The 12772-nt window shown below is 44.9% G+C and overlaps 2 protein-coding genes across 2 annotated transcripts; one reads left to right on the top strand and one right to left on the bottom strand.

The window, feature by feature from the left end:
• The first annotated feature begins 3772 nt into the window (after nt 1-3772).
• LOC146187904 (uncharacterized) lies at nt 3773-5334 on the top strand. Its single transcript, XM_084604948.1, has 4 exons — nt 3773-3805; nt 3927-4183; nt 4604-4816; nt 4947-5334. Exons 1-4 carry the CDS (start codon nt 3773-3775, stop codon nt 5101-5103), a joined length of 660 nt encoding a protein of 219 aa, XP_084461074.1. The 3' UTR covers nt 5104-5334.
• A 2786-nt stretch (nt 5335-8120) lies between these two features.
• Nucleotides 8121-10577, bottom strand: LOC146187903 (uncharacterized). Its single transcript, XM_084603057.1, has 4 exons — nt 10491-10577; nt 8959-9142; nt 8484-8726; nt 8121-8296 (listed from the first exon to the last, which is right to left on the bottom strand). Exons 1-4 carry the CDS (start codon nt 10575-10577, stop codon nt 8121-8123), a joined length of 690 nt encoding a protein of 229 aa, XP_084459183.1.
• Nucleotides 10578-12772: the final 2195 nt, after the last annotated feature.

Here is a 12772-nt window from a genome sequence, read left to right as displayed (position 1 = left end):
GAATAATAATACCTCACTTTTATGTCTCTTAGTATTAAACCTACCATTTTCTATATCAAAACTGTCTGCACTGTCTAAAAGTTATGTTGAAACCTTTTTTAGCCTTCACATTGCTCCCCAATAGGCAGTACCGAAAACAAACAGCTGTCACATATAATATTTATTTTTTGAGGTATACTACTGGGCAGCTGCCAGTTATGATCTGAGAGCTTGTACCTGCCAAATGTACTCCAAGTCAATTTTATTTTTATAGTTATTTGACTGCCATCGCAGAGACAGGTGGTCGCTATACCTGTACTTGTAAGACATATTTCTTAAAGGGACACTAAAGAGAGAAAGCAAGTGGGTTTGCATCGATAGAATGCCAGTTCCTGATTACAAAAAGACCACTCTTACTGAAAACAGAGCTGTTATAAGGTAGCAAAGAAGAATAACAGAAATACAGGTATCGCCACCACAGCCAAACGGCTGAGGCTCGCAACTATAAATCACGTGACGCGCTAGGGATCCCGGAGGCTGAAAAATTTGAATTACGTTGAATGTTTGAATGCGGTAGTACGTTTTTTCTCAAACATGATAACACGCTTTTATCATACGTAAACGACGGCGAAAATACAACGTAAACGTTGCAAGGCCAATACAAAAATATACTTAGGGGCGCCACAGGCGCCCACTTCAGTTTTGGTTATGTTTCGGCTCAGGCATTTCCTGCGCACTCAGATTGTTTCTTTGAACCTGCAGCGCCCAAATTACGAGCTTGGAGCAGCAGATGCGCCTTGATGGTTCCCATTTTAGCATTCGGAGGCAGGAGCGAGCGAAATCCGCTACCGCCGACACGCTCCTTCGTTCACACTTCTGCGCCAACATATCGCCGCCGTTGCCGCTTCGACTGCGACCTGACCGCTTGACTGCAGCTACGTACGCCACGAAAAGCATACATATGCTAAGTACCGAAGGAAGAACGCATTATCATTCAATTGTTCACTAAATCATGGCACATCTGACCAACATATACTGCGTCAACAAGACCTTCAACGTGCTATGTGCAGGCGTCGTAAACAAAAGGGGCATACATGCCGCCAATGCCAAGGAGAGCGTCGATATATTGCGCTCGTCGCCCGGCGAAAAAAGGGCCTAGGGTAAAAAGTAAAAACTAAAAATTACGAAGCACCAGAAATACATTACAGAAGGTTGAAATATCGATTTGTAAAAAAGGAAAAAAAATGCCAGAAGTGGTGAGACTCGAACACGCTACTGCTTGCTCCGTAACGCTCGGCGCTAACCGCTCGGTTACGCCGCGCATCAAGAAGCTTGAGAATATTTCTAGTTTTTATGTCATGGCCCCATTTACAGTAAAGTGTTTCTGCTGCCGGTCTAAAAAATACTTCTTGATCATCGGCGCATGCTGCTTGCTTTCACGTCTTGCAACTAATGTTCTGGATGCCTATACTCCGTTTCATACATCAAGTGCAACACTACCAAAGCTACAGCTCTTGTTTGCGCTATCCGTATCCGCGATAAAAAATTGTGCCTGCTCTTGACGAGAGAAAATAATAGTTGCTTTGTCTGCAAGCTTAATACATTTTACATTTGCCATGAACTTCATAAAAAGCACCTTTTTTAGTGAGAAATTGTCGGATTTGGCTAATTTGTATGTTTTTTTATGTAGTTTTTGGTCGTGCCGCGTTTTGCTGCCCCGCAACCTTGCCAGCTGTGCCACCAGATGGCGCTGGCTGTGCCTTCCGCGCTGCGCATCTCTTTTTTTGAGAAAATGGTTCTTTGGTACGCATTTTTTCTATAAGATCCGCTCTGTGAAGATGTTTAAGCATGCGAAGCATGTTATTGCAAACGTGTATGCTCGGAATAGAGCCCGTTTCGGCAGGAACCACTCGCCCACAGAACGAGCGTGTAGTGATACGCCTCCTGTTTTTTTCCTAGCGGACTGTTTGCGTAGCTTTCGCTGCGTGGCACCTGATGTATGAAACGGAGTATATGCGCACTATATTGTGCAGTGGATCCAATTTCACAAGTGGAATTTAACAGAGCTGGCAAACGTAGTGGCGCCGGCACTTCGGTCATGTTCTGCTACCGTGGACGTAATTTTCGCTGAACACGGAGCTGTAGCACAAACCTTGAAGGAAAAAAGTGCGACGAAGCTTCAAAAATGACAAGCGCAGCAGCGAGGACACTATTTTGCTGGTAACTAAATCTTATTTATATGTAAACATGTCAGGAAGCGTTGGGATGACCGAGGGCTCGGTTTGCTTATACACAGTGCAAGAAGGAGCACAAAAGCTCAATATCTCAGCAATTATTCGATTTTTCGCTGCCGGATATGCGGCGACAGTGCAACCAAATGTAGTTTATTAGATTTTCATACCATATTTGGCTGTCTTTAGTGTCCCTTTAATGCATGCGGGCCTGCCACGTCTTATGCGCTCGAATATTTCATTATTGCGGGACGATGGATATTAAAGGGACACTAAAGACACCCAAAGATGCTATGAAATTCTATTAAACTGCATTTGGTGACACTGTTGCCGCATATCCGGCAGCAAAAAATCGAATAATAGCTGAGATATTGCGATAAGAAGTTGGAGTTTTTTCTTGTTCCCGCCGGTCGAATTCAAACTGCTGCTTCCAACTACGTAGTCGGGGTTCCACCAATGACGTAGGTGGAGACTCCGTGATTGCTGGCGCGCAGGCAGCGGTGCAGTCTAGCACCGCCGAACTGAAAGCATGAAAACTACCGCCGGCCGTAGCCCTCTTGCGGTGCAGCCTAGCACCGCCGAAATGAAAGTATGAAAACTACCGCCGGCCGTAGCCTTCTTTTCGCGTTTCGCTAACAGCCATGGAGGAAGAAAAAACTAGGAGGGAGTGCCGCGGCGGAAAAGTGAAGCCTAGTCATAAAAAAAATAATGGAAAGAATCATGGGAAATTAGCCGTCACGTGGTACGACAAGCGGTAGCCGGTAGCTGGTTTCGGTTGCGGTTTCGCACGCTTCCCTCTGAAGAAATGCCTTCGCGTGGCCTTCGCTACGCGACGCCTGCACTAGAAACCTGAGGCGCGCGCTGCGAGCAGGCGATGGATGAAACTTTGGACTTTTAGACGGGCTAATCCCGTGGGGGCTGCCGCCGTCGCGCAGTGCACCCGTGTATTTCGCGAAGTATGGCTGGGTCCTCTCAGCTGCGCCATATGAAATGCCTGCGGGGCTCGGCGCACAAAGACGAAGCACGCGAGAACAAAAAGAACGAGGGGCTTCGTCCTGTCGTCCGTTGTGTTCTTGTCCTCTGTCTTTGTGCGCTGAGTCCCGCAAGCTAGCCCACCGAAAAGTACTGCCATATGAAATGCTGCGTGGCGGCCGGGATCCAAGAACTACACGGATATACCTCGGGGCTGTCGCTCCAACGGTGAGTATCCTATCTGTTATGCGCACTCCTGGAGAAACGAAACGTTTGTTTGTCCGGGCATGTGCATGGATTGTTCGAGACGAAAATCGTTTGATTCATTTAGGAAATGCAGACCTCAAATACACATTGTTACGCTGAAGCCAGTTCCCCGGGCATGCAATGTTATGCCGAATTCGTAGTCTCCCTGACGATACCAAATATGAAAAGGCCAGGTGTAGTTACCACTAGTGTGCCTATAAACACGGAGTACAATGCAACAATTGTAAACAAAGTAACTTATGTTTTACGACGAGACGCACAACTTTCGGCAGACCACTCCGATAAGCTTTCCGCGGGGACATCCGAAGTCACTAAACAATACCATGTACTTTGGTGCATTTGAGTCTGGCAACTATGTTGGCTAAATTCCCAAGAATCCTTGCGCGCAAGAGAGAGAAGGGAGCGGCGTCAGAGGAGGTTGGCTTGCGGAGGTTGCACGCGCTCCCTCCTAGTTTTTTTCTTCCTCCTTGCTAACAGCAGCCACCAGCCACGGATCCCGAACCCAATAACGAAGTTTTGGCTGCCACCGCTGGCCTGCACTTCAGCGACCTCAGCCCTATAGAGCGTGCGATGCTTTTGAGGGCTCAGGCGGCTGGGCTAGCGGGATATCAAGAAGAGCAAGAGCATACAGCAACAGACGAGATGGACGAGGCGCCAGCATCGACTGCAAGCGAAGGTGCCAGTGCGGCAGCTATAATCGCCGAAGCTCCGTCACGACTGATGAGTACGGACTGGTACGTAGAGATATTTTGGAATTCTTCTACAGTATTCCTAGTAGCATTGATTGTGCAGCCGGGCGTATCGGTGTATTGGCTAAGCGGGCATACTGAGCTGCGTGTCAGCCAACATGGAACGCAGTGCAACGTTAGCAAGCCGAAAGTGTTTTTCAAGGCCCCTATTTGGTGCGATCGAAATGTGCGCGGAAGTAACGTCTTTATACACAGTTTCTACTCATGATAATAAACCCCGTACGCATTTACCAGCTTGGTGGATCTCCTTTATGTAGTTCGTATGATAGTACAGTACGAGTGGTTAGCATAATTGTTCGTGAGCTTACCCAACACGTTTTGTCTTTTTTTTAATGCGGAAAGCCTGCGTTAATAACCCTTGGGGGTTGTTTTCTGCATGAACTATACCTCGGCTGTTGTTTTTAGGTGCAGTTGCGGACATTGTCAGGTCCTCGACAATTTCAAGGAGCTCGAGTGTCTGTGCTGCCGCGAGATGGACCGTGTCGTCACGGCTCATCCCGAAGGCTGCATCACGGAGCACCCGGAGTTCAGTCTTCTGTGTCTGAACACTACCGTACTCCGCGTTGCGTACTTCGAGCTGCGTGCACAGGGGGCAGACATGAACGACGATATCCACAAGTGAGGTTCTGTGTTTGATGCTGCCTATAGCCATGCCCCGAAGGTTTTACGCTGCGCCAGATTACGGGGAAGTTGTTTATGTCAAATGCTATAACACTTCAATTGGTGCTCATGTTTTGTTGTTTCCCAGAAGGTACCGCTACACAGCGTACCGCCAGTTTGTCCGTTGGCTTTGGCGTCGCCTGGGGAAAAGAAATCGTCTCGTCTTGCCAGCTTGTGTGGTGGCCAAGATAAGGGCATCATTTCCAACAGATGCACCAACGGGATTCCAGTATGCAGAATATTAAGAGGCAAGTAAAGTCAAATTCAGTTTCCTGTAGTGTGGTTTAGATACTCTACTGCCAAAGGTAAGGGCAGAAAATTTTACATGGCTTGTTATCTCATCCTCGAGTTGGCAGAGGTGACATTTGCAGGTGCATTTTAACAAATTTATGCATTGTCGTTGCTGTAGCTTGAAATGCAACTGAATCAGTTCCTTATTAAAGTTACGACCTTGTTATTGTTATGATTCCTGTTGATGGGGCGTTTGAGGTACTAGGCCAAGGCCTTGATTCTGTGTGGAATGAACACTCCTTGTTTGGAGGAAGAACAAAAGAACAGAAGATAGAACAAAAACGATTTATTGCATTTATACAAGGGATCTTATAAAGAGCACTGAGAGGCGCACTCGCACAAGAGATATAGAGAGAGCTGAGAAAAGCACACGCACCACACAAGTCCTCATACCACGACACAGCAGCACACAGACCTGCTCATGACAGTTGCCTAAAGAGACCTCGAGAGTTGTGTAAATGCTACTGTTTGCAATGGCCAAGCCACCGTGATGTCGGTGCGCTATGCAATTCGATCAGTTGACAAACGTACCAATAATTACCTTTTTGGTGCCACTTTGTGTTAGTTCTGAAAGGAGCGTATCTTTGAGTGCAGATCGTTTCATACTTCAGCCCGATTACTTGAGGTGCCATTGTGCATAGTCATTATTCAAAATGCCTTCATTCTAAGGTCAACAATAGAGGCCTTTTTCCTCCAGTGATCACAGTCAAGTTGAAAGCGATGATGGCTTTGAGATGTTGTGGTCCATGTCTGACCCTTTTCCCACAGCTGCTTGTAGCACAGCAGCCACTTTATGTTTTAGCAAAACGCCTTTTATGGGCTTCTACCAAATCTGCCTTAGTTGGTCTGTCCTGCACACTTTTTGAGTATGCAGGTCCCACTCTTGGTTCAGTGTGTTCCAATGCTTCTTTGAAGCTAGGATGCAGGCAACACAGCTCCATGACCTTTGTGTGCAGATCCTGTGCATACCCTGCAATTGACAGATGTTAATCTTTTAGAAGTTATGTGATATTAGGAAGATAGTGGAAGACTGGAAAGCGTGGCGTGATATGGTCCATAGGGTCATGAAGAGTCGGAAACGACTGAACTGAATTGACTGTTATTAGCTCGTATTTGTGTTCGTCTTGTCTGTTAAGCTTGTCATATTGTTATTTATTGATTGTTTTTTGTCACGTTTAATGTGTTTTTTGGCAGGAGCTGCCAACTTCGGTCTCTCGTTTCACATGGGACGGTTATGTCAGGATCGGCCTCCTAGAACCCTGGCATTCACGTTACCCCTATAGGCCACTAAGGCACATTCATACGGCTTGGTTAAAGCGGGGCTTTAAATGTGGGCTGAAGAAGAAGGAAAAGAGAAGAACACTAACTCACCCGCAGCTAATGCTCTCGCTCAATATTTGGTTCAGCAGCGTTGGACCTTTGTAAGTTCCTTTCTTTTTTTTTTGCGAAAGTCATCTATCAAAAGGCGCTTGCTGCTGTCGCGTGTTTCAATGATTTTAGTGGCAGTGGATGCCGCCCGCCTCAATCACCCATAGCATGTAAAACGAACATACTGGAAACGAGGCTTGCACAGCCGGTCAAGCGCTGGCACTCTGCCCGCCAAGTCGCTCCCCCCCCCCTCTCTATTTTAGATCTAATGTCAAAAGGTAAACACACCATGATGATGTATCGCTGCGCAGCATCTTGGCGCACTGCTAAGAAATGCGTTGCATTGTGGAACACAACCAAAACGAAGGGACGCGCCAACTACCGATGCCCTTTTTTTTTCAGTTATTCGGCGAAAATCGGGGGGTGGGTGGATTCATTATGCGAGTGCGTTATTACGCGACTAAATATGGTACACTTACCATAATTCAAATGGTTTTTGTCAGTTTTTCAAGGCCATTTGATAATTAAGACATCAGATAATTCGAACATTCGAACTTTATCCCCGGGTCCCGTGCAGTTCGAATTAACGAGCGTTTACTGTATTGTGTATTTTTTGCAACATGTACTGAGAAGCTATGTTTTCTGTATATTAAAATATTTGAACCTGCGAGCCTTGCTTCCTATGATTTTAATACCTACCATACAAACCACTCCAAAATAGATCATGCAAATCACAATAAACTTGCCAAATGTTGTTGCCGTTTTTTGTGGGGTGACAAATGTGGCACCGTATCTGGCCTTCGAACTTTTTATGTGCCACTTCGGTGCTCCAACAGCTGTTATGGCCTGGTCTCTGTCACCATTTTCGTTGAAATGGAGAGCTGCCAGAAGGGTACTAGAAAAGTAAAGAAACATGAATTGAGAAGCATCGCACACTATCACAGTGATGCAACAAATCTATTTTGCTTCAGTTATTGCACAGCTAAAAAACGACTGATAATTTTCTGCATATGTTCGTACTGTTACGTGCTTTGTACGCACGGGGGGGGGGTTTATTTGCAGGGATCAGTCCAAACAGAATTGCGGCGAAGGGTACAAACACCCCTCTGCCCTTGCTCTTCTTTTTCTTCCCCGCTCTACCCGACCATTCTTATTCTTCTTCCGTCGACGTTCTGCTAAGGCTCGTGATATGTTCCTCCTTGCAGACGGAGCCCGTTGGGCGAGTTACATAGAACCTCTGGAATGAAATCGTTTGAGGCGGGCTACATGCACCACCTGAGACTGCCGTGACCGTCGACCATTCGCAGTTATGCATGCTATAACATAATTCAGATCACTGATGAGCTCTAACATAACAAACTGTCCGGTGTAGTGTGACAGCAGTTTTTGACAAAGACCACATTTACGGAGAGGTGTCCACAACCACACGTAGTCACCAGGAACATAAGAAACTTATTGGTGTTGGATGTCATATCGGTTCTTAGAACGTTCTTGTGAAGATAAAATTCAAACTCTGGCCAGCTGGCGAGCTTCTTCAGCTCTGCAGAGTGTGGTAGCAAGAAACGGTTCGTCATGAATAATATATGAATGACAATATGTAGTCTTACCGAGCCTTCATGCCTTCATATGTGAATGCTGTAGATTTGGGGGCGAATCCATTCAACACATTATGGAAGGACTCCAGGCCGTACGTCTGGGCTCGTGGTGAAAGCTTTTGAACGTCTTTCAGAAGCAGTGGTGAATTTACCACAGCCTCCACTTGCTTGTATGCAGGGGATTCTGGAAGAAATGTTGCACATGATTTTCTTTTGTTAGGAAACTGAACAAAAGTGAACATTCAACATTCATGCCCAGCAGAGCGATGAGAGCTAGCAGTGACATTTTCTTTGAACGGTTTCGATTATACGCAGTAGATGTCTGCTCGCAGAATAGGTTTGGTACTAAGAGGCCATACAGTTGTACTTACCAGCAGAAAGCCATGCAGAGCTGGTCAGAGGCCCATGTAGGCACCTCGGATAGGGCTGTTTGTGCCCTTCATGGATGTTCCTAATGTGATTCAGCATGCTCTGCCATGCTGCCTGCAGTAGCTTGCCATCACCACCACAAGCACAGGCACACCAGTATAAATGGTTGACAATTGGTTGCCTCCATTTCTCTAAATATGTGCAACCAGATTTTTTGGAAGCAGTCATCAGTTTTTTAGTGATGCCTGGAAAAAACAATTTCCAAAAAGCTGTTGGAATGCCTAAGTATATATCTAGAGATGTCAGTAAGCCTTGATTCAAGATATTTCCTGTATGTGTAGCAGCACTTGCTGTTCCTGCTAACAATTACAAGGCACTAGTCATCCTTTACCAACTGAGATTAGTTGGTTAGCTTTGCAAAACTTAGACTGCTCCACTCAACATATTAATTTGAATAAGGTGAAAATGTATCCCTACCTTTTGCTACGTGCCAAACATCAAAGTAGTGAGTAATGGACGGGTGCTGCTGCATGTGCTTTTTAATTCCCGGGTGTCTGTCAGTTATCAATGACTGAATTTGAATTCCAATGGCCGAAAAAAATGCAAGGCCTCTGATAAGGCCTTCTTTTTCCATATGGGCACTCGCTTTCACTGCATCTGTCTGAAAACCGGAGAAAATCAACTGTCATCACTACACTACTGCCAACAAAAAAGAAGAAATAATAAAAACATTACACTAAATTGCCAAGAATTTTAAAAAGTGCAGAGCTTATTAGCAATGTCATGACTTCTGTTCACTGTTTAAAGCAATGTGTTTGTGTACTTGCCTCTCCAACTTGCACTTGTTCAGTATGTAATATTTTTCCTAAGCTGGGGCACAAAAATGAATATGTGAGGAATTTCGCACTGTAGCCGGGCGAATCGCAGCGTCCATCACCACACAGCTCCACTTCACTGTCTTCTAGAGATGCCAGCAATTTTTCCTGATGCTCATCCCAGACCTATGAAGAATGCAGAAATTGGCTTCAGTTGGACTCATTGTGTGTTTCCTCCACTTCATGGGAGTAAAACATGGCATTTCAATTCGAAATAGTAATCAAGTGCCTAAATTGCGCTTGGCTTGCTGCACTGGGTTGAGTTGATCCGTTTCACGAGAAATCAACTAATCAGTAGATAACAATAAATCAAGATGTGTGAAAAAACTTACAAAATGTTCCTCTCAGCAGAGAAGGGCATAGTTATAGTACCCGTGGAACCGAAGAGTTGGTCAAGAAATTTTTTGGGAGACATTTTATTTAAAGTTACCATGCACAATGTGCCTTTAAAAGATGTCGATTACAGGCATTTTGAATGCATATTAGATATTGGCTATTCGGCCAAGCCTAGGCACAGGCCAGGCCCGCAATGTCAAGGCCGAGTCTGGCCCGGGCCCTGCAAAACAACAGTTTTTGGGCCGAGGCTTTCAGGCTGGCCCGCGCACCTGCAGTGCTCTAATCTAGAGAAGAGCCTGCAGTCTGCACGTTCACTTCATACAGCTTACCCTCACAGCCAGTTACATTTATCGACAGCAGTTTCACTCCTTCGGCCTTTGAAAACTTTGGCCATGGCCTTTGCAGCTTTATTTCTTATAAATATGGCACACCGCAGTGGCTACCAGCGAAGAAGCTTTTGCATTAAAATATTATCTTATGGGTGAATCTAGAGTAGTACACATTATGTCTGATGGCCTAATACGGAGAGTGCACTATAATATAATAAAGATGTAGGGAATTAGTCTTTGCGCTAACTTGAAATTCCACTGAATGGGATAAAGTTAAGCAGTTGGCAGCGTGCAACTTTGAAATTGGTTGGAATAATATTCATGTCCAAAAGTAGCCATGCGTTCCGCAATCATTTGATAATATCTGAAAGCAGGCTCACTGTAGGATTTATGGCTTGTGAGTTTTCTTTGTGTTGTGCATTGTAAACTGGGGTTGCTTATTGTGAAAAAGGACAGGTTGCACACTTACCATGTTGACTGCAGGGAAGAGGTATGCCTTCTGGTAATTAAAGAATGTCTGTTCACTGATTGATTTGACTTTCATTAGCTGCATCATCCTGAGGAATTTTGCAGGACTTGAGCCAGAAAAAAGTAATGCAGTGGCAAGGTCAATGTTTCCTTTTGGCTTACTTGCAACAAGTGGCTGACTGGACCAAGAGTGTGTGTGTCCGTAGGGGCATTCTGTCTTTGCACTAATGCAAGTACCCAGGTAGAACAGTGTTACATTGCAGGTACGGTGGAAGCAGGTCAGGCAGACTTTCAGCAACATCATGAGACAAGCATGGGCGACTATATAGTAGCTGCTGTTTTCAGCATCTCCATTGCTTTCGCTGTCCCTGTAAAATAAGATGGTTTTTGTAAATTCTGTAGCTTTATAGAGGAGTACTGTGTTCAAGTGTTCCTTTATGCTACTGGGTAATATATGATTTGTACTGTTAACAATGACGGCTTTCCCACAAAGATCTTATAGGAGTCTACGTAACTATCATTATTATGTAAGCTTAGTGACACTAGCTTCTTCTCTTATAGTGTGAATGCATGTGCTTGTGTCGATCAGTTGTTTTACACCTTTCAAAAGTGAAACAGCAGGTTGTATTTTCAGCCAGAAATTTCAAAGCACAACTTGGTTATGTATGTTCATGCGGTCCATTGTACTTACTCATCTTCCAATGTGTCGTCTGACGTCCACGTAGAATCATTTGGTTCATACATGTCAGAGTCATCACTTTGGACGTGTACTGGTGAAACGTCGGGTGACGTTATTGGGCTGGACTGCGGTTCATCCAGGCGAGGACGTTTCACTGGTGTTGAGCTAGGGAATTCTTGAACAAACGTAGTTTGAACTGCTTGGTCTTTTTTTTCCTTGAGTTCATTGTTCACCTGAACCGCTAAAATTAAGAAAACAAAGTACTCCATTAGACACTTTGTAATATCAGTGCAGAAAATGCCACATCAGTTAGTGTGGTAGTTCATGTCTGATAAAAAAAGAGTGGATAGGCATTCAACGTTAATGAAATCATTTCAGACCTGAAAATTATTATTCTGCCTAAGCACCTGCAGGTACTGAATGCAAACTTGTGCAAACATGCCAATGTGATTTACTTTTGGTAGCATGATGTCTTTTCATTTACGCTTCTGATTCTTTCCGTTGCAATGATCATCATCAAATACAGTATTTGTTGTCAAAAATATACAGCCCTAGGGATTTGCCCCATTGCTCTTGAAAAAACGTACAGGGTGAGGGAGAAGGGTGAGAATATCTATCGCATCCCCTGCGAGATTGCAAACTCTAAAGATGTGCAAAGAACCTCCTTAATGGACTTGGAACTCCTTAATATATGTATTTTTTACAAACTGTACAAGTGCGGACATAAGTAAACAGAGCACGCTTTTCCGTTCAAATTAAAAATCGCTTATGCACTGGAGATAAGAAAACAATATTTGCCCAAGTAAAAGTGTGTGGGCGTTTATTACCAGTTCGCTCATACCACGGCTGGCAGTTTCAATTATGCAACGCGCGAAAAGTTTTAAAAAGAAATAGCGTGCTCTTTTATTTTTGTCTGCACGGGTACATCCCCTTTCATTGGGTTGTCGCTGCTGGCCATTGAAACCCTACAAGCCCACTTGTGGCTTTGGTGTTCCTGCAATAGTTTGTAAACATAACGAGATTAAAGTTTATCATTATTATTTTCTGCTAGGCTCAGCTCTTTGGTCATCTCATGAGAAGAGAGGAGTCGCTGGAGAAAGATTTGATGTTGGGAAAGGTTCAGGGTCGCCGGAGAAGGGGTAGGCAGCCAACGCGGTGGTTAGATGGCATCCTCGAGGCACTGGAGATGAAGTGATGTGATGTTAGGAAGATAGTGAGAGACCGGAAGCATGGCGTGACATGGTCCATAGGGTCACGAAGAGTCGAACACGACTGAACAAGTGAACTGAACTGAACTGCTAGGCTGCATAGGGGAAGCATTGGTACTGAATGCAGTACAGGAAGTTGTCTGTTTGATATTTTTTACAGTGTAAACAAAGAGGCAAGAATTTCACTTTTGCTATAGAAGCCAGAATGCTCCTGGCAGCACTAAATAATACATGTCTGGACGTACCTGTGTTCCGGACGGGCAAACGAACCTGCACAGCTACGTTGTGCAAATTGGTGCAGCGGGGCCTTTGTGGAGCATCAGTCTCTACTGCCAAGCTTTTGGCACCAGTTGATGAGCCCTGTCAGAATTGAATAGCAATTAGGTTCTTTAGCTA

The sequence above is a fragment of the Amblyomma maculatum genome, chromosome 5 (genome assembly GCF_055883805.1).
Source record: "Amblyomma maculatum isolate TAMU_Amacu chromosome 5, ASM5588380v1, whole genome shotgun sequence".
In the NCBI taxonomy this organism is placed as follows: domain Eukaryota; kingdom Metazoa; phylum Arthropoda; class Arachnida; order Ixodida; family Ixodidae; genus Amblyomma; species Amblyomma maculatum.
This window is presented reverse-complemented; position numbering and strand designations above follow the sequence as displayed.

Excerpts from the sequence above, each read along its gene's own strand:
- LOC146187904 (XM_084604948.1), top strand. The coding sequence starts at position 3,773 with ATGTACTTTGGTGCATTTGAGTCTGGCAACTAT. Across the intron at positions 3,806-3,926 it reads CATTTGAGTCTGGCAACTAT|CAGCCACCAGCCACGGATCC; the intron begins GTTGGCTAAATT and ends CCTTGCTAACAG. Across the intron at positions 4,184-4,603 it reads CGACTGATGAGTACGGACTG|GTGCAGTTGCGGACATTGTC; the intron begins GTACGTAGAGAT and ends TGTTGTTTTTAG.
- LOC146187903 (XM_084603057.1), bottom strand. The coding sequence starts at position 10,577 with ATGATGCAGCTAATGAAAGTCAAATCAATCAGTGAACAGACATTCTTT. Across the intron at positions 9,143-10,490 it reads TCTTCCCTGCAGTCAACATG|ACAGATGCAGTGAAAGCGAG; the intron begins GTAAGTGTGCAA and ends TCCGGTTTTCAG. Across the intron at positions 8,297-8,483 it reads CTCTGCATGGCTTTCTGCTG|AATCCCCTGCATACAAGCAA; the intron begins GTAAGTACAACT and ends CATTTCTTCCAG.